Source organism: Sorex araneus, chromosome 2 (genome assembly GCF_027595985.1).
Source record: "Sorex araneus isolate mSorAra2 chromosome 2, mSorAra2.pri, whole genome shotgun sequence".
NCBI lineage: Eukaryota > Metazoa > Chordata > Mammalia > Eulipotyphla > Soricidae > Sorex > Sorex araneus.
In genome coordinates this window covers 23,930,914-23,956,648 of record NC_073303.1, presented here as the reverse complement: position 1 = coordinate 23,956,648, position 25,735 = coordinate 23,930,914, and the positions used below count along the sequence as shown (strand labels likewise).

General features: G+C 42.8%; 1 protein-coding gene across 4 annotated transcripts in view; it reads left to right on the top strand.

The window, feature by feature from the left end:
- Nucleotides 1-25,735, top strand: part of HIVEP1 (HIVEP zinc finger 1) — a 150,500-nt gene that overhangs the window by 3,795 nt on the left and 120,970 nt on the right. For all 4 annotated transcript variants that reach the window (XM_055125820.1, XM_055125821.1, XM_055125818.1 and 1 more), the window contains exon 2: nucleotides 651-800. In XM_055125820.1, coding sequence (XP_054981795.1) covers nucleotides 761-800 — 40 coding nt within the window. In that variant the 5' untranslated portion in view covers nucleotides 651-760. The remainder of the gene's footprint in view (nucleotides 1-650; nucleotides 801-25,735) is intronic.

Here is a 25,735-nt window from a genome sequence, read left to right as displayed (position 1 = left end):
TTAGGGTGCAGACCTGACGTGTACCTGACCTGGGTTTATTTCTGGCACCATGTGCTACATGGAATACTGCCAGATGCCGTCCCAGAGACGCCCTGTACATTGAGGGGTGGCTTGGGTATCCCTGGCACTGTAGGAGCAGAGCAGAATTGAATCCTTGAACCTCGAATTGAACCAGCTGCCTCATTGGTTCTCTGCTGGATGCTCAGGCCTTCTGAGCACTGCTTGGGGTACCTCCTAAAGCCCAAAATAAGAGATCGTGGAATGGTGAGGGAATTGGGCCACATCAGGCTGTGCTCCGGGCTTACTCCTGACTCTGTGCTCAGGGTTTATTCCCAGCAGTGCTTCTAGCAGTGCTAGCAGTTTTTTGGAGACCAGTTGGGGTGCCAGGGATCAGTCTGGGGTCGGCTGCATGCAAGGCAAACAACCTGTACTCTGTACTATCTCTGCAGCCCTTCTCCAGTTATATTGGCAGAACGACTTGTCCAGGTTTAATTCAGAGTTCGTATATACCTGTATTCTGCCACAGTCACTAGCTTCATTGCCTTTGGTTGAATTTACAGTTGGTGCTGTACCACGGCATAACTTTTGAGGTTTTTTTCTTTTTGAGAGTCACACAATGTGAAAGTTTTGTTTTTCCTCTCCCTTTTCAGCACATGGATTAATTGATGGGCGTTGAGTTTATGGAGCTCCCATGTGTATGGCCTGCTCCTGCGCTTTCTACAACTCTTAAGAAGAAAAAGAGATCCCAGAATTAAGGAAGATGCCTCGAACCAAGCAGATCCATCCCAGAAACCTAAGAGGTAAGGCTCTACCGCCTTAAAGCATCTCTGGTGGCAGGCCTCAGAACTCGTGTTAGACCTGCTTCATGTTTAGGTCCCGGAGCACTGGTTCCATTTCTCTTGCTCACTTTCACTGGCTTGACACAGTACCTGTGTAGGAGACGCTTACTAAACTTTTTGTCGAATGACTTGAATTTTGGCTGGAGCGATAGCACAGCAGTTGGGCGTTTGCCTTTCACGCAGCTGACCCGAGTTCGATTCCTCCGCCCGTCTCAGAGAGCCCGGCAAGCTCCCGACAGTATTGAGCCCCCGTGGCAGAGCCTGGCAAGCTACCCGTGGCGCATTGGATATGCAAAACAGTAACAATAAGTCTCACAATGAGAGACGTTACTGGTACCCGCTCAAATAAATCGATGAGAAACGGGATGACAGTGATGATGACAGTGACTTGAATCTAAGCCACAGTGCCTTCCCAACTGTTAGAGGTGCATGTTAAGGTTTGAGATGCACGTCCTCTCAACAGAAACCGTCTTTGGATCCAAGAGTATGAAATGAGTACTCAGGAGTTTTCTTGGCCAACAGGGTCTCCGTGAAATTGTTTTGCGTCTCTCTCCTCAGAGAGAGATTCTTTTAAGATATCTTTTCTTCTCACTCTGTAGATTAGATTCACAAGAAGTGAAGAGAATTGTCATGGGCAAACAGAGATCACTGTCTGAATCGGGCAGATTGGCCTCTTTCCAAGAGGAAGCAATTATCCAAAAATATGTGTACCGTGTACATTTTGTACAAAGACTCAAAAAATTTTAGTGTTTTACCCAGAGAGCCAATACATGGGTAAGCTTCTTGTCTTGTATGAGGTCGATTGTACTTCAGTCCCTGACTTGATTCCCTCAGCTGCTTGTGGTTCCCCTATTACCAAAAGAGGCCACGTGTAAGCATAGAATGAAATGAGGAATAACCCCTGCGCATCACTAGGTATGGCCCAGACCCCCTCCCCCCCATATATTTTAATACTGGAAAAGTAAGTTTTTATTTCAGTTCATTGTTTCAAAAAAATTATATTCTAATGTGTTCTATCAACTGGGAATAGCAATTATCTTTTATATTTAAATTTAGTATGAAACAGTGTAGCAGTATTAAGTAATGAACTGTTAAAAATTCCAAATTGAGTAAAGTATCTTATGAAATATTTGCTAGTGTAGAAGAAGATTCTCCAGAACATACAAGTAAGAAATGCCTGTGAAATTCAGTTCATTTTGAACTGGGGACCAGCGAGTATAGTGGGTAAGGCCCTTGCTTTGCGCAGGTTTGACTCTGGTTCCAACTCGGGAACCCCATATGGTCGCCAGAGCCTTGCCAGGAGCGATCCCTGAGTGCAGATCGGTACGACCCCAACACAAAGGAAAATTAAACAAATTAATTGGAAAGATAGGTACAGGAGGTGAGCCTTACAATGAACGGCTTCCACTGTGACCTTGGTTCGATCCCAGGCGGTATGAGTGATGACAGAGTTCATTCCTGAGCACAGAGCCAGGAGTCGCCCTCTGAGCAATGCTGGTTATGGTCCACATCTGCCCCTCCCTTCTCACAAGAAAAAGCAGGACAGCTCGGGTGGGTGTTTGCCGTTAGCCCCCACTCCCTGTGCTGTAGAACTGTCTTTTCTAACTCTCTCTTCCTGAAGTAAACACCATAAAAGCAGAGGCATTGGAAATGTTCCTTGATGAAATAAGTTTCACCACTCACTTTATCATTACACAGTGATAACTAATAATGTGGTCAGTTTTGTGACCTACTTAAGTCTGGAAGTGGTGCTTGCTTGTTGCCTCAAAGGGTCCTCGAGCTGTCTGCAGACTTAGGTGGCTGCCTCAGCCCAAGTCCAAATTGATGATTATATTACCAGTGTTTAATGAGGTGAGGATGCAGACTATTAGCTGTTGTGTGTCGAAGTCTGATTTTTCAGTCATTGAAATCGAGTGTGTATTTGTCTCGCTCTACTAGAATCTGAGAGTCATGAAATAGGGCCTTCGCTTTACTTATATATATTCCTGCTGTCAGAGCCTCTGGACCAACAGGTAGCTGCTGTGGTGGCACTTAAGAGTTTGGGGCCCAGCTTCTAGAATTCCTCTGTCCAGCGTGTGCCCTGTCCCAGTCTGCACATAGACAGCCTGTGTGGGCCCACAGGTCCCCTGTCAAGTTCCTGGAAGCTGATGTGAGCCCAGGTATTTGTTGATTGGATGAATGCGTGATTGCCCAGGAGGTATGATTAATGAGGTCATTGATAGTATTTTCTGTATTTAAAATAAATACAGTATAGTATTGCAGAAAGCAGAGAGAGAGATTTTTAGATCACAGACTCTTTTCTGTTGGTATCAAGTAAGTGTCCAACTCAGCCGAAACTGGCTGAATTCCTTCAAAGGCTGCTGTTCTGGGTGGTAGTGATTTCGCCTGGCAAGGAGGGTGGCATTGAGGGGAGATAGGTATGCATGCAACAGGGAGACGAGCACAGAGATGTATGGAGATGCCATAGAAGTAGGGGACCCTATTACATCTCAGTTGCGGGTGCCGGTTTAGGGAAGGAAAGGGGACATCTGAACTGGGTTCCTAAGGCTGAAAAGTTATTCGAGAAGCTGATAAGACAGGCTGAGTGTGTGGCCTCCTGCGGCAGGAGTTGGTGATAACCTGACTTCAGTTTTAGTGGGAAAGGAATGAGGGCGAGAGACGGGAAAATGAGGCAGTAGGATGAAGAGGAATGGAGTCATGGAGATCCATCGAGTTTAAGTTGATGGTATGTAGAGGTACATGTTATAATAGGAAAACTTGCACCATTTCTGACGGTAAGACACCCTTAAAGTTTGGAACACTGGTGAAATAAGTCGGGTTGTGACCTCCCAGGAAGTTTAGAAGACTGTTTGACTCAGACGGGAACTTTCAGCCGCTAAAGAAACAGTGAACATAGATTAATCTGAGGTGACATAGTAACGTCTGTAGGTGGGACTGGGATATTGGTCAGGTTCAAGGGCAGACTTGCTAGGAAGGAGGGATCTGAAGCTCAAGAACTTACCCAATGGAAGAGGGGAGGGAGAGTTGGGGAGGGTGGGGGGGTATTGAAACTTCTCCATTTGGGAAAACATTTGTAAGCTAAGACACAAAAGAAAAGTGCTAAGGTGTAACATTTCACAGATTTCTGCTTTTCTTCTAAAGATGTATTTCAGAACTGTGCCTTTAGGCGCTGCTCATTGGTAGTTAAAGTAAGCAGTTAAGTAGTAGCCACTGACTTGGTCTTTTTAGCATCTCTTTTGTTTTGTTTTTGGGGACTCCCAGTTTCCATTACTTGGAGGTTACTTCACAGGGGCCCCAAAGTGCAGGGAATTGAGGGCGGGGCTCCTGTATGCAGAGCTTCCCTTCTAGCTCATGCCCTGAAGCATTTATTTGATACCTCATTATGATACTTGGAATGGCATATTTGTCTCACTTAACCCATGACCCACTGCTTTGGCAAACAGAGGCTTAACTTTGTAGAGTTAACTGAAGCGGGAAAGAGATCAGCGAAATAGAAATGGAGTCACAGCCCAGCTTGCTGGGGACAGTACACCGCTCGCACTTCTTACCTGCCCAGACGGGGGCTTTCCACCAGTCAGGTCCCGCCTCAAAATGGAGATTTCCTTAAAAGGAAGTCTGAAGTATTTGCCTTGTGCTTGGTAATTAAGTCAGTAACAGAACATTTGTACCTCAGAAGCCATATCAAGGTAGATGTTTGGTATGACAGTTTTATATTCCATGAGTTTTAATTCCCAGTATAGTTTTTCTTTGATTCTTGGTTCTTTGGGATTGGTTGGGGCCTGGAGAGTCCTCTGAATATGCATAGCCAGAAGATAAACAAAATGTGAGTTTTTGTAGTATGATTTTTCTTGGGAGAAACACACACACATGCATACACATGTTTACATACAAAGAATTCTACAAGTAGAAAATACACCGTATGGAAATCTACTATGGAAAAGTATGGAGAATTTGTGTGGATTTTAAAATAGGTATGCACAAGTTATACTCCATAAGTTATGACTTGTACTTCTCCAGTGTTAGGGCTGCTTGATAGAAAGTTGAGAAGAATTAGTAGGATGATAAGGTGAGAATTTGGGGCATGACCGAGGCAGACCTTATGGTTGACCTGTCCCATTTAGGAATGGAGTTACTGAGTTCTAACCTTTCCACCTGGGGTTGGCTTTGGTACTTGTTTGCAGGATGCTGGGTGGTAGAGTTTAGCACTGAAGTTCAATAAGAATTTCCGTAGGGGCAGCATTTGGTTTTTAAAAGAAAGCATTGCATGTTGTCCTGGAGAAGGGCTCTTGGCCACTCTGTGGCCTCTCCCGACTGGAGCCAAGAGCGCCCTTGCATGGGCTCCGTGACTGACCGCCAGCTTCTTCAGCAATTGTTCTTTCAAATTTTTTAAAAAATTATTTTAAAATTTAATTTTAAAGGAGATTATGTGGTTTACGGTACTTGTAATGATGGTTTCTTGTGCACATAATTTCAACACCAGTGTACCCATTTCTCTCTCTCTCCCAAAGACCCCAACGCACCGCATTCTTAACCCCTACTCCCAACTCACTTGTGTGGATCAGTTCTCCCGTTGTGTTGCTTTTGGCTCCTTGTTGTTGTCTTACTGTGTGTCTTTAAGTCCCTGCATTTGAGAGCGATCATGTCTGCCCCTTTCTACCTGACTGACTTCGCTCAGCGTGGTATCCTCTAATTCCATCCCTGTCGCTGCAAATTGCATCATTTTGTTCTTTCTTAGAGCTGCATAGTATTCCATTGTGTCTGTGTGTGTGTGTGTGTGTGTGTGTGTGTGTACAATAACTTCTTGATTTGGTCATCTATAGTTGGGCATTTGGGTTGTTTCCATATCTTGACTATTGTGCAAAGCGCAGCAATGAACATTGGTGTGCATAGATCCTTTTTGATTAATGTTGTTTTTGTGTTGGGTCATAGATACCAAAAAGTGGTATTTCTGGGTCATATGTTCTATTCCTATTCTCTTTTCTTTTTTCCTTCTTGAGATCTCTGTATTGCTTTCCATAGACGCTGAACCAGATGAGATTCCCACCAACGGTGGGTGAGGGTTCCTTCTCAGCTATTGATCTTGACTGTCCATGGGTCTCCAGTACTTTCCTGATCTTGGGTGTACACTTTGTAACTTGGGATGAAAGAACTTGAGACTGATAAGGAGTCATTGTTAGAACTTTCAAGATTGAATGATGTTTTTGTATTCTGCCAGTTGTCATGATGGATATGGTTTCAGAGCTTTGCATTAAAAAGAAGTAGGAGTTATTTACTTTGGACCAAAGATTCCAAAGACTTAACATCTTTTAAGATTGAAGTTACTGTGAAATATATATATATATACATATATATATATATACACATACATATATATACATACACACATGCACACACGCCTATCTGTATACATATTATTATTGGTAAAACATTATGAGACTTTGGCATAGCTATTTTTCATTTTTATTATTGTATTTCAGTCTGAGTGTACTGCAGAAAGCAAGAGGCTTTTTCCTCCCTGAGAGCTGACTTTATTATCACATGAGAAGTAGCATTTAGCAGATAGAGCATAGCGACTGAGATCCACACGTGGGTTCTGTGAATGTCCTTCCTATATGGTGTGGTCCAGAGTGCCAAGTTTGGCTCAGATAAGCTTTCCACTCTTTTTTGTTCTCCTGCGTATTAGATGAATAGTCTTTTGTCATTTTAGGAGCTTAGTATGCAAGTGCGCTGTTCCTGTCCCTGTTCTTAGTCCTTGAAAGTGTCTGTCCTCCTTCCCATCCCTACCATTTCCTTGCCCTGTGTGAGAGGTCTTTTTCTGTCAGAGATTTCACTTTGAGGCCTGTCCCCTTCCCCACCCCCACCCTCTGTTCCCTTTCCCCATCATGCAATGTTCCTCTGTTGCTTGTGTTTATTGGTGCTTTATTGTACCTGTGAATTTGTATCATGATTATTCTTCCACAAGTTGGTCATCCTACCTGGATGTAAGGTATTTGTCCAAAAATCGGAGGGTTAGGCTTGATTTGTACTCATGAACGCGTCTTTCAGTATTCAGTAGCCTCTGATGAAGAAACCTGTTGTGATACAAAATTAAAAGTGAATATACAGGGGCTGGATCGATAGTACAGCAGGTAGGGCATTTGCCTTACACGAGGCCGACCTGGGTTCAATTCCCAGCATCCCATATGGCCCCTGAGCACTGCCAGGAGTAATTCCTGAGTGCAAAGCCAGAAGTAACCCTTGTGCATGGCCGGGTGTGACCCAAAAAGCAAAAAAAAAAAAAAAAAAAAAAGTGAACAGAGTACTCCTTATTAACTTTTATTTTAGGTGTCATTTCCCCCTAGATTCCTGAGTCATCCCTCCCGTGCACTGTAGTAATATCACGCTACCAAGTGCAGTGTCCCCCTGTCTTTGCCTGGCTGTGTGGCGTTGGGCAGGCTGCGGGCTCGCTTGACTTGGTTTCCTCTGTAAAATGGAGATAATGTGGGAAGATCAGATGATACAGCAAGTGTACACATTTGGCACCGTGCCTGGTACTCAATAAGGAGAGCTGTTACTGTCGACAAGAAACTGGTTGATGTCAAACCCTTGGTTTTTCCATATGCTTTCTAAACTGGAAACTGAGGAATGCCACTGTGAATGTAAAACTCTTTCCTTTCGCTCACGTTTGCGGGTACATGAAGGCAGCTGCATCGGCGTCAGCTGTGTCACTGGTGTCTCCTGGTCCTCACTGCTGTGTCACTGGTGTCTCCTGGTCCTCACTGCTTAGGAACTTGGGAGACAGAGGCCAGTGCAGAAAAGCACTTAGGAAGGGACATTGTCTTATCCAAGATGCTACCGCCTCTAGATGTTCACCTAAACTCATCCCAGCCTGACTTTTGGGCAGCACTGAAGTTAGACCTCGTGTGTTGTGGCTACATCCGTTCTTTGGTAACCGATGGTAAGCTGGTCTCTGGTGTTAGTAGAATTAAACTGTTTCAGGAAACGGTCAGCGGCTGTGGCGGATTGAATGCAGCGCTCGGTGCAGTTTCTCCGTCACAGTGCCCCTTCTGTGTGACACCAGAGAGAAACAACACACTTTTCAGGAGTGATCTGATGAATACTGTATTTTTACTTGCTATCAGTGTGTGTGTGTGTGTGTGTGGGCCCACTTGGCGGGATTGTTTTATAAAGCCATCTACCATGCATAAAATTTTATGTTTTCTTGTTATGTGGGATTTTCTTGCTGAGCTTATAAATAGAACAGGCTTAATTTTGATGATTTTCAGATGGAATTCCAGCTGTTCATACATTGTTGTTGTTTTTTTTTTTTCACATTTAAAAGTTATTTCAGTGCTTCTGTGTTGACAAGCCTTAGGATTTGAGAAGTCAGAAACCTTGTAAGGAAGACAGTTTTAAGGCTTATTAAAAAAAAAGTTTGTATGTGAGCATAGATAGGAAGGGAACAAGAAATAATTTCAAAAGTAGTTTGTGAAAAAGCTATTGAAGTCATTAGGACTATCATGTAAATGGCTGATAGTTTGAGTAGGATCGAAAGGTAGACAAATAGATTAAGTATAGTATTACTCCTTTTTTCGAGAATTATTTTTCATTTTATGTTGAAAGCTTATTTAATGCTTTCTGAATGCTTATTAACATTAACCAAATGTCTTTCTTTTGAAAAGCAAATACAAAATGTAATAATGTGATTAGTCAGAGTAATGATTTTATTTTAGGACTTCTTTGCACAAAATGTGTCCTGATGAAGCATAATTTTATTATACCGTAGAGTAGAAAAATACATAATGTGTTTAAAAACTCCTCTGATACACATAGATCTTCAGTTTCCACCTTGAGAGTACAGTGGATTTTGAACCGGTCTGAGCTCAAATTGGTTCTTGTGTTATATGAAAAAGAAAATCATGGAAAAATGATTTTCCTTGTTTTTTTTCCCATACACATATTTAATTCTCAAGCATTTTAGCAGTATGACATTGCAAATTACTGATGTTCCAATTACAGATGATGCTAGCTAAGGTTGTCTTACAGAGTATTTGATGTTTGCAGTACAGTGAGCCATTATGCATTATAATACAAAAAGGTTTTACTAATTAAGGAGGATCTTTTTTGCTCATTAGTGACTGGATTTGATCCATTATACAGCATATGCTTCTCTAAACCCTCTCACGAGTGCTCCCTGAGCATGGAGCAAGGAGTAAGTAAGATCTGAGAGTACTGCCAGGTATCCCCCAAATTAAAAGAAACAAACAAACTGATAAGGACCTGGGGTGGGCAAACAAATACAGACTGTGCTCGTATGCCCTTTTCTAGGCTGCTAATTTCTCATTTGCCTTTCCTAGAAAATTACGTAGTTTACAGTTAGGGTGGGATGGATTGGGGGCACTTTATCTTTTTCACTAACAGATAGAAAATTTGTCCAGAGAAGTTTTAAGTGAGTTGACGTAGAGCAGCTTCCTTGTATCCTGCTGGCGTTGGAATGTGAGGAGGGTTCTCTTGCTTCCGTAGCTGATCTGTTGTGGTCTGGAGGCAAGCTTGCGAGTGTGTATCATTATGACGATTAGAAAAGAATCAACATCATCAGAGTGTATCCTTGTCTCTATTGAAAATGCTTTTTATGTGCCATTTGTTTGTTCCTTAGAACCCCGCGTTGGTAGTTACCCGCTTTGTACACCCGTGAATGAGGCATAGAGACATTTTGGTTTTCATAGTGTTGTTACATCCCCCCCCACCACAGCTAGGAGGGACATAAAGAGTAAAAACCCTCATACTAGTTAATGTTGATAGTACAAAGAGTTTTCATGATTTTTTTTTTAAGAGCTTGGAAACACTTATTAAATAAACCTTGTCAAGCATAACCCCACTTGCCAAGGTTGTCTAGGTCAGAATTCGAGGGACATTTGTTTCTGTACTCTCAGTGTGTAATTGTTGGCAGTCCACTTCAGAATTGTATATGTACATTAAGAAAGAAGAAAACAGCCTCTTCCTCCTAGAGCATTTTGTAAAACTGCTTTGTATGATACTGTAATGATGGGTAACGCCATTGTACAGCTGTCTAGGCCTATAGAATGTACAGCACCAAAAGTGAGCCATGGATAATTGTGTTCTTGGTGGCGGATGCTGTGTAAGCACGTGAGCAGGGGATTTGTGGCAAATCTGTTTTTCAGCTCAGTTTTTCTGTGAACCTAGACAGCACTAAAACATAAAAAGTATGATTTCATCTTTTCTTACAGCTGAGTAGATTTTTCACTATGTATATATACCACCATTTCTTTTTTGTTTTTTGCCTTTTCGGGTCACACCCAGCGATGCTCAGGGGTGACTCCTGGCTCTGCACTCAGGAATTACTCCTGGCGGTGCGCATGGGACCGTATGGGGTGCTGGGATCAAACCCAGATTGACCCTGTGCAAAGCTATTTAGCTTACCCACTGTACTATTACTCCAGCCCCATACCACCATTTCTTACTCCACTCATTTGTTTTTGAACACTTGGATTGTTTCCAGAACTTGACTATTGTGAATAGAGCTGCAGTTTACCTCTCTGTGGTTCGACCTAGAGGTTATCAGGCTGAATGGAGTTAGAAGGAGAGGGACACTGAATAATCTCTCTCATATGTGGATATAAAGAAATTGAGTAAGGAAATAATAAATGGCCAAAGGCAACAGAACCTGAGAATGGGTCTACAGAACTGAGTTCTTCCAGGTAAAGGTAGGGTCCATGGGTCCACGGTAGAAGGTAGCAAGCACTTCCGGTGGCGGGAGTGGTGTTAGAACACTGGCTGCATGAAACTGTCATTGTCAGGGTTGATCATGATGCTTCAATAAAAATGAAAATAAAGTATGCGTTTAATTTTACTTTTTAAAATTTTGGGGCCTTGCCTAGTCATGCTCAGGGCCTTGGTGGTACCTAGAGGGCCATGCAGGGCTGGGGATTGAACACATGTCCTTTGCGATCTGCGACCACCCTCACTTCCCCGAGGTATAGTTGGTTGATAGGGTGGAAGGTTCAGACAATGAGGTAGTCTCTCTCTCTCTCTCTCTCTCTCTCTCTCTCTCTCTCTCTCTCTCTCTCTCTCTCTCTCTCTCTCTCTCTCTCTCTGTCTCTCTCTCTCTGTCTTACTCTCTCTCTCTTAATTAAAGGGTGTCATTCAGGCATATTGAAGAACCAGCAGAAAAGTGATATATGACCTTCAGCATGTAACTTTGGTTTTTCATTTAGAATATAAGGAAGACATGGGAGTAGGTAGGGCTGGGACTGAGGGATATTCATCTTTAATTTCCTTTTTAGCTTTAAATTCTTCTTGTTCTAGGGCAGAGTTTAGCAACTACACCTCAGTGGTTGAATCCAGTTTTCTTGGTTTTGTAAATCCAGTTTTATTGAAACCTAACCACGCACCGTCATTTGCACTTTGTGGGTGCATTGTGGCTGCTTCTCTTGCCACAGTGACAGAGTTCATTAGTTGTAATTGACTCACAAGACCAAAAGTGTTTACTGTCAAACCCTGTATTGAAAGAGTTCACTAATTCCTACCTAGGAAGCGGCGGATTCTTGGCATGTTTATTTTAAATTTCTATTTATTATTCCATTTATATCTGGAAATAAGCACGAATGGTATTTCTGTGAAGGACTAGGAATTTCTCCTTGAATATGTGAAGGCCTGTTAGTTGCCAAGCATGATAAGAAAATTGTCATTTGTTGGGGAAGTTTCTTTGCCTTGGGGCTAAGATGAAGGGAGACCTTAGAAGTTGAGCTAGCTTTGTAAGAAAAGTTCAGTTGCTTTTGATGTTCTGATGCCTGAATCATGCGTTCTACCCCAAAGGCCCCAGAGGTTAGGGGACCAGCTGTTACATCAGATAGAGCACTGTATTTTTTTGATTATATTGTCTCCATTAGCCTCCTGTATTCAACTTAACAGTGGTAGAAAAATATTGGAAGCAATTATTTCTAATGTTGCACATGGTATTGAAGAGTTCATAGTTCTGTCCTTGTCTTCTAAAAAATTTACAGTGGGAGACATGAAGACCATAATGGCCTACACATGAATGTCCAAACAGCTGTGCAAACACTTGAATGAACATATAAGGAGCATTCAGTTAACATGTAAGCAGATGTGTGACTGCAAGGCAAAGGGATTCAATGCATTGTTGAATTCTAGATGTCGATTCTTTGAATTATCTGTTCTGTTTTGATGGGGTTAATGCCATTTTAGTGATGAGTTGCATGTTTACTGTTCACATTAACATTCGGGATGCTCTAGAGTTCGAATTAAGTTTGTATTTGCTCGATGGGCTTTTTCAAGGAACGAGTGCTTGTTTCATTCTCCAAACAGTGGTTTATTGTCCCACCCAAGCCACTGAAATGTTGCCCACCAGATATTTTAGGAAGAACTGTTCTCAGCACAAACAAACCAACAAACCATTTTTTACAATTATATTAAGATAAAATTTGCATACAATAAAAATAATCCATTATAAGTTCAGTCATGTCTTAATAGATTTCTAGAGATGTGCATCCTTTAGCAAAACCAATCAACTCTACATTTTTCTGAGTATCATCTCCCGTCTTTTCTTTCTTTCTTTTTTTAAAAAAACTCTGGGCCACCCCCAGAGCTGCTTGGGCCTTACCCCTGGCTCAGGATCACTCCTGGCGCTGCTGAGAAGATGAGGTACTGGGGATCACACCTAGGTGGCTACATGAAAGGCAAGTGCCTTAACCCTTTTGCCATCCCTTCTGCTCGAAGACTGCCCCTTTGTCAGTCTTAGCTTCCATCCTCAGTTCCAAGCAGCTACTGGTTTGTTTTCTGTATCCTCATATTTGCCTTATTCAGACATTTTCCGTGATAGCATTGTACAATTTTTCGTCTTTTGTGTATGGCTTCTTATGATTAGCAGGACATATTCAAGACTGAATTACATTGTAGCATGTATCTGGATTTGTGTACATTTTGTTATATAAATAAACTGTTGACTTTACCATTCATCAATTGACGTACATTTGAATAGTTTTCAGTGTTTGGCTGTTAAAAATAACGTTATTATAAATAGGCATTTCCAAGTCTACATTTAACTGGAATTTTCTATAGATAGCACTTAGGTCAAGTTGATTGCTAACATCATTTATATATGCTATTATGGAAATCCCTGCTGTTTAGTACTGTTGCATGGTATCAGTTTGTTGTTTTCACTTCTTTGCACCTGGCATATTTCTTGTCATAGCATTGATTATTCTTCTGTCCAGTTTGTCTTTGAATAACAGTCCATTCACACTGATTGAATTATTGTTACATTGGCTGTTTTGTTATGTCTGCCCTGTTTCTTTTTTTCTTTTTGTCATAGTTTCCGTCACAGTTTCATTGTCCTATCTGTTACTGCATTTTATGTGTGTTGAATGTTTTTAGTGTATAATTTTGAATTTTTAAAAACAATACTTTTGAGAATTTCTTCTTCTTAGCCAGGAGCAGACCTAGTGGTGCTTGGGAGTGTGTGTGTGTGGAGGGGGGTCACTCCAGGTGGGGGAAGCAGGAGACCATCCGTGCTGGGTATGGTCTGTGGCCTTTTGGACACAAAGCAAGTGCTCCCATCTGTTGAAACATCTCCCTGACAGCACTTTTGAGTCATTTGTTCAGTTTTTTTTTTTTAGAGATTGCAATACGTGCCATGATGTACTACTGTCTACTTGTTAATAATACCAACTGGATTCTGGTAAAGTATAGAAACTGTTCTGTTTTTTTTTTCTTTTTCTTTCCTTTTTATATGCTGTTAAATTGTCGTGTATGTTTGATCCCTAGGTGTTCTAAACACAGCCATATACAGTATTAAATTACACATGCACTCTGTATAGGTTTATGTTACTTTAAACAACTTAAGAAGATTATTTTTTTTTAACCCAGTTATTCCCCCAAGAGTGCTATTTTTGGCACTCTTCGTTTCTTCATATAGATTTGAGTGATTGTCTCTGTCATATCTGTTCAACCTAAAGTACTTAATGTGATGCTGCTTGCCATCCAGGGACCAGACAGACTGAGTGCAGCGGGTAGGGTACTCGCTTTGCATGCAGCCCATTCGGATTGGACTCCCCAAACCCCATATGGCCCCCTGAGAACCCCAATAGTGATCCCTGAACACAGAGAAGGGCTGCGTTCTGGGCACTGCCAGGTGTTGTTCCCAAAAACAAACAAATAAACAAACCCCCAAACAAATCAAAATTCTTGATGCCTTCAGGAAGGTAACTGTCACTGTCATCCCATTGCTCATCGATTTGTTCAAGCGGGCACCAGTAACGTCTCTCATTGAGAGACTTACTGTTACTGTTTTTGGCATATCCATTATGCCAGGAAGGTAACAATTCTATAAAAATCATGAACATTTCCCTTCTTCTCTTTTAGTTTTTAAGAGTCGCTGACTGACGATAGAGCGTGTCCGTCTGTCCCCGTGTCCCGCCCTCCTCCCGACTTCTGTGCTTGGTTCCACTGTTCTGCCCTTTGTTGTTTCTAGTGACAAGTCTGTTGTCTATTGTCATGTTTCCCTTGCCCGATGGATTGCTTTTGTAGGGGCCATTCTACAGTGCTCCTGAGCTTGGGTGCTGCTCCTAGTGAAACTTGTCCCAGTGCTGCCTGGGGCTGCACTTGCTAGGGGCCAGCGATATCAGGGTCACCCTGGCAGTGCTTGTGGGTCCATGAAGTGCTGGGGTGATCAGACTCCGGGGCCTCTGTCATACGACGCATGTTCTCCATCCCAGCGGCCCTGGAAAATTTTGTTGTGCTTGCTGTTTTCAAGGGCTTTTTTTCTTGGTCTTTATCTTTCAGCAGTTTGAGTGCTGATATGTTTAGGTACAAATCGCTGTGCGTTGATACTATTTAGAGTTTCTGTGAACTTCTTGTCTACAAAGACTAGTATTGTGTTTTTTTTTTTTTAAATGAGCTTGGGAAGTTTTAGGCCATTTCTTCAAGTCATTTTCCCCACAACCTTCTCTTCTGTTGGATTTATGTTGGTGTGATTTGTGTTGTTTCACCAACCTTTTTGCCTCTGTTTATTTTCTTTGATATTTTTTCCATTCTTTTCTCAGATTGGTTAATTTCCATTGAATTATTCTCATCTCTTCTACTTTTTTCCCTTTAGTACCGACTCAGATTCATTGTTGGATCTCTTTACTAAGTGAGGTTTTGGTTTTTTTGTTTGTTTGTCTGTTTATCATTTTAAATTTAGACTTTTCATTTGGCCTCATAATTCACTGAGATTCTCTGTTGAGTTATCATCTTGAATTTTATTTTGAGTTTGCCTATATGTTGTGTTTTCTAACATCTCTAGTGAGGTTTTTGTTTTTCTTACTTAAAATTTTACCTAGTTTTTTTTTTTTTTTCCAGGAATTTGTATTCAGCCTAAGATCAATGAGAGGTTGCCCTAGAATCAGTAAGACTTTCTCTTTGGAGAGGGATCTGAGTTTGGGCTGGGGAAGCCCTTCTGATTTCAGCTCGTTCTCCTGTCTGCCTTGGCCACTACTTTCAGCCACACCCTGTGTGTGTTGGTGCATGTTGGCCAGTACTTTCAGCATCCGCCCTGTGTGTGTTGGTGCGTGTTCTGTCAGCGGGTCTCTGATGGGTCGTCTCGCCTTGCCAGGTTAGCCCCACAGGCCAGGAAGCACTGTCCGCTGAAAGGATAGTGTCATCGACCGAGCACGAGAGGCCGGAGGTTCTGTTAACCAGAGTCTGAGATCCTGTTGCAGACAAGTGGAGACCAGCAGACTAGCCAGGAGGCACTGGGAGATGCCTAGAAAGATCTCTGCAGACAAGGGGTTGGGACACACCTGAGCAGCCCTACCGTAGGCCCCGGGCTGCCAGCTGGACCTGAGTGAAGCTTAGGTCAGTCCTGTGTGCTTTTCATGAAGGCTCTCCTCTCAGTTTCCATGTAGCTTGGCCTGAGTTCCAAAACTAATGGTTTTGAGTTTTTATTTATTTGTTTTTATTGAGTTATGTTGGTGAAAGAGGATTTACCAGCCTTGTTAGTACATCTTCTCTGAAGGTCGTTTGAAATATCCCTCAATGGCAAGTATTGTCCTGGGTCCTGAGATCATCAAGGTACACGCTGAATTATGATGAGCTTCTTAGAACCCATCATGGGAACGCATCACATTGACTGAAAGTCTTAGCTGCTTTTAAAAAAAGATACAAACAGGGAGACAGTGCTCTTAGGAAATGATCATAGCCAGTACTGGTATGCTAAATCCATAGTGCTTGCATAATATTAGCCTGCCATCTCTAAGCAGACTGACTATTTAAACATAAACCAGCGGAAGTGTGGCTTTGTTGGAGAGAAAGGAACATGGGCTTTGGAGACTGGTGGTGGGATTGAGACAGTCCCGATGGTGAAATTTAGCAGATGCGGCTGACCAAGTCTTCAGTAGAGGATGTCATTTCATCTCCTAGAGCCTGCGTTTGCTCACCTCGACTGGTGAGTGAGAGTGCTTACGTGCCATGGCGTTGGGAAGATAAGTAGATACTGAGGAGAGGAAGTGCCAGGACTGGAGCACGTGCGTTGCATGCAGGAGGCTAGGGTCCAATTTCCTGCATCGTGTGGCCCCCTGAGCCCCACTGTGAGTGATTTCTGAGCACTGTAGCCCCTAAACACCTCTGTTTGTGACCCCCCCAACATATACATATGTATGTATATATAAACATTATTATTTTTTTTAAATATATATATATATAAAAGGCTACTGGGTAAGCATGTGGGATGTAGTAGGTGTTCAGTCGATGTTAGTATACCCATTGTGTTTTGTTTTAGAGTTTTGGTGGTTTTCTGACAGTGGAGGATCGCACTTCTCTGATATTCAGATAGTCTGCGCTTACTCCTGGCTTCGTGTTCAGGGATAATTTCTGGTAGTGCATGGGTGACTGTGTCTGCTGCCTGTATTGAACTGGGATCAGTTGCGTCCAAGGCAAGTGTGAACCCCTGGATCCCTGAACCCCTATACCATCCCTCCTGCCCCAAGTTTGTCACCTGAAATCTAGTCAGTTTGGTAACTTTTTTTTTTGTCACAATATTTACTCCTTTGCCTAGTTTTGCTCCTTTTGCAGTCTGGTACTGGTTCTTTGTTCAGTAATTGACGTATACAATGTATTTTTCTGAGTGCATTTTGGTTAGAAGCTCTGTTTTTCATAGTGATTTCTTTTAAATGTCAGCATTTTAAATACTCCATGAGTGCAGTAAAACTTTCTGTGGCCACTGTATGGTACAGCAGCGTGCATGCCTGTGTGCGCACACAGATACACATCCCCCACACTCAACCCGCTCCCCCCACACACGTGTATGTGTCTATATCAAAGACGAAGATAAGTGATTGTCATGTAGGTAGAATGTCTGGAATGAAAAGAGTAGATAATTATTTAGACATTCTCAGACATCATTGGGCAGGACAGAGCATTCTAAGTAAAGATTATCAAAGACTCGAAACCAAGACATGTTTTTGGATCCTACTGGACCAGATCTCACTCACCTGAGCTTGGAGGTTCTGTCCTGTGATGGTTATATTACTATCGGAGAAGTGGCACTTAGTTGTGTCAGACTTCAATGTCATGGTTGAATTTAGAGGACATGATTGGAGACAGTACACAAACTGTTCATAAGAGCCTTATAATTCTTAGGACTGGGATGCTGACATTTCTGCTCACTAACTTAACATTTTACTTAACTCTCATAGACAATGCTAGTATATTCTGTGGTTTTTATTACATTTTTAGACACTACCTCTCCGTGGAAGCTTTATTTTTTTTTTCAACCCCTGTAGGATGCATTAGTTGTGAATAGGATGTTTCTCAGAGTTATTCTTGAAAATGAACCACTTGGATAGCAGTATGTTTTGTAGTATTGACCCTGCTGAATTTGGACATAAGGAAATTAGAATTCAGAGCTCCTGCATTGTTAAGTGAAATCAGGATGTCCCTGGGTCCAGCGTGCACAGGATAAGCACTTGTTCTGCAGACCATTTCCTTGCTCCTGGAGTTCCGCTGTGTGCTATTTGGGGTGAGATTTGATTGGACAAGTTATACGTGCCTGCCACATGCCTGACACCACCAAATAGTTAAATGATGGATTTTGTAAATGTTTAATGCTCTTTCAACGCATGCATTTGTTGCAGGAATGAAGTGCAGAGTTATATCTGCATGTCGTTTCTAATAAACACCAGCACAAATGTGTCTCTCGGGACAGGTATATAAAAGGTTCACACGAAAGATTACGTTATTCCCTTCAGGCTTTAACAGCCATATTTTTGGCACTGGTATTTATGATAAAAAAAATTTTAGAAGCACTGTATTGAGTGGAGTAAAGGCTAAGTTTTTTTTTTTTTTAAGTGACGTTTTATTTTTTATTCTCTGCATGCAGAGTGAATTTTTTTAAAACCATGCTCAGCCACCTTTGGATAAATTAATTACCCTGCAAGGAGCTGCGAGTTCCGAGTGTGGTGAAGAACACCAAAGTGACACTAGCATACGCGCCAGCCTTCATGGCTCACAGTGCGGTGGGCAGGATGCCACCCGTCCCTGAGCATGTGCCCAGTGACTATGCCACAGGGTGAGGAGAGCTGCTGGGGGCCGGGAAGGGAGGACGTGCTTGAAAGGTGCAGTGAGAGAGCGGCCCTATGAGACCCAGGACTCGGCTTGCTCTGCACATACTGAGCTACTGCTCCAGATGCCTGTTTCAGTACAGAAAACCTGCTTCCTTGATTTCCCTGTGTCATCCTGGGAGCCCGGAGGAGAAAAGAGGAATTCAGGGCTGAGAGATGTGGCGAGGTTACGTGTGGTTTTCTGGACTGCCGAGATCCGGGCCAGACCGCACACAGCTGCATTTCACCCGCCCGTACACCCCAGAGAAGCCTGGAAGCCGGACCCTGCAGGGGAGATAGTTCGGAAAACAGTTTGAGTGAAGAACTCGGGGGCCCGGCACACGTTCCTTTTGGGGATAATAAAATTTGTGTGAATCAAGCCCTTGGTATCAAATGTATGAAGAACTACTGACACCTCATGGATGTGGATATTATTTCCAGCTCCAGAAAGTGTGTATGGTTACGGAGGGGAGTCTGTCTGCGTGAGAAGACAGACACATGCAGACTTCAAGGTGAAGTCTGACGTGGCCAGGCCCTTGGTGGGCTCCCCAGTTACGTGCAAAAGAAAATCAAGTTGGAGTTGATCGGTTCAGTAGAGTTGCGGCTTAGTTTTCCCCAACTTAAACAGGTTTGTTCTACAGGATTCTGATGAGGAACTCAAGAAATTGAAGACAAGGTGGCATTTAAATAATGTATTTTCCTTTTCTGATTTCTGTGCATTAGTATTTTAGGAAAGAATTGCAGTCAGTCTTAAAAAAATGAAGTAGTTTAGGGGTGGAAAGAGAGCACAGTAGCAGAGGTCGTAAGGCACTGGCTTTGCACACAACAGACTCTGACCCAGTCCCCGGCACCAATTTTGGTCCTCAGAGTACCTCCAGGATTGACCCTGGACTATAGAGTCAGAAGTAGCCCTGGGCACTGCTGGATGTCGCCCAAGGTGACCTCCTTCCCCCACAAAACGTTGTAGAAAGAAACCGTTCATTATGAATTGTTTCCGGGGGAAAAGCCCAGCCATTCCTCTATCCCCGCCCCTTAAATGGTTAAAAAGATAGCCCGGAAGTTACGGTTCTTGCCTTGCATATAGCTGACCCTGCTTCACATCGCTGGCGTCACATAACGTCTTCATGAGCACTGCCAGGGATCTTGGGAGCACAGAGCCGGGATTAGCCCCTGAACACAGCCAGGTGTGGCCCCCAAACAAACAGACAAACAAAAAGCCCTAAAATAAAATAGTTCAGAGTGGTTTAATGTCATGGCTCAGTGTAGTGATGACAGGTAAATCAAGGTCAATCTAATTGCAGTTAAAAGTTCTTCTTAATGCATTTTTATTTTACACATATCTGTTGCTCTGTGGACAGCTGTGTGCATCTTCAGAGTTGGTTGCTTTCAGATCTATTCTAAAGGGAATCTTAATTTCTAACATCTTCAATTTAAAATTCACTGTTATACCTACATATTTACAAACCCAAACCAAGAAGAATCATGTGAAAAAGGACCGGAGTAGGCATTTGGGGAGAAAGTATCGATACCTCACCTCTCAAATTAACATAAATTTTAAAGGGTGGACATAAAAAATCAAGATATAAAAAAAATAGGAAATGTAGAAAGGCGTCTCGGCTCTCTGGAAAGATTATGTCTTTAAGTTTGGAGAATTAGAGCTTGAATAAAAAGCTTGCAAGATATAAAAATACAAAATATATCCCTAAGCTCACATTTAAAAAGTATCATTCTAATATGAGAGAAAAGGTAATGGCAAAGGAATTAATCATAAGACTTTATGTGGAAAATTGCTTCCAGAAGTAAGTAAACAGTGCTGTAAGTTTTTATTTACCAAAACTCTTTTGTGTTAAAAAAAAAAAAAAAAAACAGCCAGGGTTATTGAAGTTGTACAGGTATAATTGTTATTGATGACATGGAGTTCTAAGAGTTACTATATTCAATGTTCACCTGTTTATAAAACACTTATGGGGGAATTCTGCCCATTAAAATTTGTCACAACTAAATAGAGGTAAACGGAGATTTGCTCAGAGATACTCATTTTAGTGTCATCTCTAATAGCAAAACCGTGAAAGTGACTTGAAGTGTCCTTAATGTGGAATTGTAAGTTGATCTTTTGTATTAGCAATCCTTAAAATTGATAATCATTGAAACCTGGAAATAAAATAAAAGTATTTGTTATATAAAATCAGATGTACTCTAGTATATGCGGTTAACGTGATTTTTATGGAGATGCCTTTGTTAGGGTCCTGGCAATGTGGTTCCTGTGAACTAGTTCAGATAGTGATTGCTCCCTGCTGACTCTTCAGTTCCATCCACCTGCTGTGTGTGGGGCACCGTCGTCTAGACCCCCGGATGCAGGGTTGCAGCGCTGCTTCTTGTGATCTCGTGAAGTCACTTAGCTGACAGTGTGCTTAAAGAGTGTGACTTCTCAAAGAAACCACTGGAGAATGAATAGGAGCCGGCCATATGGTCCTCCGGGTGAAGTGCTCTGAATCCATGTCAGCGCAAGCAAACAAAAACCTGTGTCACGGTGTGTGTGGGGGGCGGGGGAGTGCATTTAAAGGGCCCTGCTTCTGCCTGGGGCAGTGCCAGAGCTCAGGACTCCGTGGTAAGGATCAAGTCCTGCAGGGTGTGACGCGTGTTTTCTCAGGATGTGTGGGGATGACTTCAGTTTGGCCACACACAACCCTGTCGCCTTTCAGAGCACAGTGCAGGCACCTCCTCCTTCAGTTACTGAATACTTTCGGTCAGTCAGCCTCCCTTCCTCTTTCCCTTCCTCCCTCTTTCCTTCCTTCCCTCCCTCCCCCTTTTCTGTTCCCTCCCCACTCTCCCATCCCCCCTCGCCATCCCCTTCCTCCCTCCCTTCTAGAGCACATGTGGTGCTGGACAGCCCCAAGCAAGGCAAACATCTTAGTTCCTGTATTACGTCTCACTGCCCTCGACTGTGTCAATTATCTTCTGTGTATTTTTTTTTTTTATCATATATCATTTATCAGTAAGAACTTTCTTGAGGTGGTACAAGAATCGGTGGCAAAAAAAAAATAGCTTTTCTGGCTTGTGAGTCCACACAACTATATTTCCTCCTGCAACTTATTGTTGAACTCTAGGTTTTGGCTAAATGTAAACATTTTGTGGACAGTGTAGTAGGAAAATAATTTTTTATCAGGCAGAGGAAAGAATTTTGCATGTGAAGTAGGTAGTGGCAGTGAGATAAAATTGCTTTAAAATTATGAAATATGAAAGACAAATTACTGTTTTTCAGTTTCATATGTAGAAAAAGGGTACATCTTAGTGTCATGAAAATTTATTATGTTCTGGTGTTTTTGGTCTAAAGATGTCTTTCTGCTGAAAGCAAATACAGTATTTAGGTGCTTCATTAGCCCTTACACAACGTTTTCATAAACATTATAGGGACTGGAGAGGGAGTTCAGGGGTTAAGGCACTTGCCTTGCCTGAGGCTAGCCCTGGGGTTCAAGCCCTGACACTGGGTCCTCCATGCCTGCGGGAGTGCTCCCTGAGCATTGCGGAGTGTATCTCCTAGCCCCTACATCACTGCTGTCCTAAATCCTGGCTGGTGAAGCTTTTAACTTAAGAATTTATCTCTCAAAGTTAAAGATGAGTTTGGTACATCGACCACATACTTGTTGTGATCATTAAAATAGCACATAAAAGAAATGCTGAAACCCTTTGGCTGAAAGTCATACCGGAAATTAGCTGGATTGGACAAATGACACATCGTTTGTTGTTCTTTGTTTCGCTTTTATCGAAAGTAAAAGGAGTTTGTCATGTCTATTTCTACTTCAACCAAAACAGAGTTTTTGAGATTAAAACAAAAAAATCAGGATTGCCAGGCAGAGGTTGTGGCTTAGAGGCAGAGTACACGTGTGTGTGGGTTTGGTCCCTCGTTCTGCCATTGTCCAAGTGCAGTGTTTTAACAGCCCTGCTGACAGCTTGTTCCTCAGACGGCACCCCTAAAGAGAGCAGGCACAGACCCGAAGCTGTGAGGTGATGCCCACTCATCAGTGGACTTTTTCTACTCCAAGTCTCGTTTCTCATCAGCTTTCTTTCTTTTTTTTTTTTGCTTTTTTTTTTTTTTTGAGGTGGGGGTCACACCTGGTGATGCTCAGGGATTACTTCTGGCTCTACACTCAGGAATTACTCCTGGCGGTGGTCAGGGGACCATATGGGATGCTGAGAATCAAACCCTGGTCGACTGCATGCAAGGCAAACGCCCCACCCGCTGTGCTATCGCTCCAGCCCTCATCAGCTTTCTTTCACTAGATGTTTGTGTTCACTTAGTTGAAACTGCCTGCTCTTTCGGATACCACCAAAAAGAGTGATGATAAACAAGCCTTGCTGTGGACTGGGAATGTAGGATTCTGCATTCTGCTTCCGTTCTTAAAAGGCATAAGGTCTGTGCGTTGTAAAGAGAAACCGGAGTGTCTGCTTCAGTTCCAGCCTTTGCTGTTCTTATATTTTTATCACTGACCATTCTCTTCCTCCTTACCTTCATTTCTGATAGTGCCTTCAATGTTATCCGATCCATTGGCCCCCAGTTGGTAAGAAGGCCATGGGAGCAGTTGGGTGCGTAGGGATGGCAGTGGGTGGGCAGGGAGTGGGTGGAGGTATTATAATAAAATTAGCATATGCCCAAGTTTCTTAATTGCAAGAGTAGAAAGAAACATGCTCTCACTTAGAAAGGAAGAGGCTCGTTGGAGACGTATGGACAGCTCCCGTTCTTGTCTGTGTTGTCCAGAACAGGTAGGAAGCTGTGTGCAGCCGGGACATGCACTCTCACGGCCAGGAGCAGCAGCCTGACGGTCATGTCACAGAGCAGTCTGGCTCCCAGACATCGTGGAGAGGCGTACTCGCCTCCGACAGGGTGGGCCGGCCAAGCACCCGGTTCTGGCTGCAGAGGGCAGAGCGTGGCCACGCTTGCCAGGACAGTGTCCTGTGCTCCCGACGTAGCCCTGCGACCTAGGAGAGACGAGGGTCTGTCTGCCCACCAGAGTTGGGGCTTCCTTGGTTACGGAGCAGGAGTTGAGATGCTGAGCAACGAAGGAAAACAGAAAGGTTTTTCTGCCGCCACACCCAGAAGCCCTGAAAAGTGCTTCTTGTTTGTATGTTTGAATGTCACCTGCTGTGAGTGCGCACATGCATGCACACCTGTGTATGTGTGTGTATGTGTGGGGGTGTGTGTATGTGTGTGTGTGTGTGCGCTTTTCAACAGTAGGGGACCATAATCTGAAAAGGGCTTTGATCCAATAGGAGCAAAGAAACGCTGTAATGAAGAGAGTCAACTGGTTTTGAAGCTTTGCTTTTCCACCAGGTGGTGCAAATCTTTTATAACGTTCACAGAAGTTAAATCCTCTTTAAAAAATAAGAATTTGAGACTTCATTAGTTTCTCTTTTAAATTGTTTTACCATACAACAGAGGATTATTGGTCTGATTTTTGTCTTTCATAAAGAAATGTGAACCATACGACTTAAAATATTGACTATAGATTTACAGAGGACTGGAGCGTCAACAAGTCTCAATGGAGACATTCCTGGTCCCCGCTTCAGCAAATAGATGAACAACGGGAACGACAGTGCTACAGTGCTACAGATTTTTTTTTTTTTGAAAAAAACCACACTACTCTATTTTGCTTTGTTCTTTTTTGAAAGGAAGCCATAACAACTGGGAAAAGTAGTGATATAGTTAGTATACCAATTGAAATGTATTCTTTATATAAATGGAAAAACTCAGTTTTTACGTTTGCCTGATATAGAAAACACATGATGTTTTAAAATTAATTAATTTATTTTTTTATGTATCACCGTTAGGTACAGATACAGACTTATAAACTTTCATGCTTATGTTTCAGTCATATAATGATCGAGTATCCATCCCTCCACCAGTGCCTATTCTCTACCACCAATGTTCCCAGTATCCCCTCATCCCCCCCCAGCCCCCGAGGGCCACTGGCAGGCACATTCCTCTTTTACTCTTTCTCTCCTTTTGGGTGTTGTGGTCTGCAATACAGGTATTAAGTGGCCATCATGTTCAGTCTATAGTCTACTTTCAGCACACATCTCCCATCCCGAGTGGGCCTCCCAGCACCCTGTACTTGGTGGTCCCTTCTCTGTCTGAGCTGCCTTCCCCCAGCATATGAGGCTGGCTTCCAAGCCGTGGAGCAATTCTCCTGGTCCTTTACTGTCCTTGGATGTTAGTCTCCCATTCTGTTACTTTATATTCCACAAATGAGTGCGGTCCTTCTATGTCTCTCCCTCTCTTTCTGACTCATTTCACTTAGCATGATACTCTCCCTGTTGATCCACTTATATGCAAATTTCATGACTTCATCTTTTCTAGCAGCTGCATAGTATTCCATTGGAAAACACATGATTATAATTTTGAAGAAATCAGTGTATTGGATGTAGCAGATGTTTTGGCATCTTAACTGTTGCGTAGTGTGGTCCGTGTCAGGAAGGTTGTCGTAAGAGAAGGGAGGCTGCAGGGCAGAAGGGCCCCTTGCCCAGAGATCTCATCTGTTTGAAATGCCAGGGACACAGTACTGGGTCTTGAAAGCTAAATCGAAGAGTTTCATTGGATAAGGACAAATAAGGGTGAGTTTTAAGTTCTGGTAGGTTTAATATTGCCTTGGAAACTTGAATTTTTTATAATGTGAATATTTTGGGGAGAAGTATTATATGATACACTTATTAATGTATTCTACACACGTGTGTGTGTATACACTATTAGCAGAATTGCCTCGAGCAACGGGATGGCACTGATACAGTGATACAGCCCAAATGGTAACTAGTGAAAGGGTTTTTTTTTTTAATTCGATTTTGTTTGGGGGCCACATCCCCAGATGCTCAGGGCTTACTCCTGACTCTGCTCTCAGGAATTATTGCTGTTGGTGCTTGGGGGACCCTATGGAATGCGACGGATCAGGCCTGGGTTAGCTGCCTGCAAGGCAGAATGGTACCCTACCCGCTGTCCTATCACTGTACTTTCCTTGGTGGATGTTTGACCGTGTATCTAACAACGGTTAATATAGTTGATGCTGACAGCCTCAAGGATCATTCTTTTTGTCAAGAGCTTATTTTATTTAATTATTTTCTTTTAAAAACATTTTCCCCCTGGTTTTCTGGTTGCGCTCTACTGTGCTCAGGGCCCACTGGCTATGTTCCCTGATCACTCCTGGAGGCCGCCGGGGCGCCATATGTGCTGTCAGGGACTGGTCACTGGGCTGCCTCACTCAGGCAAGTGTCTACCCGCTACATTCTCCCTCCGCCTCCAGTGGTGAGAGTTTA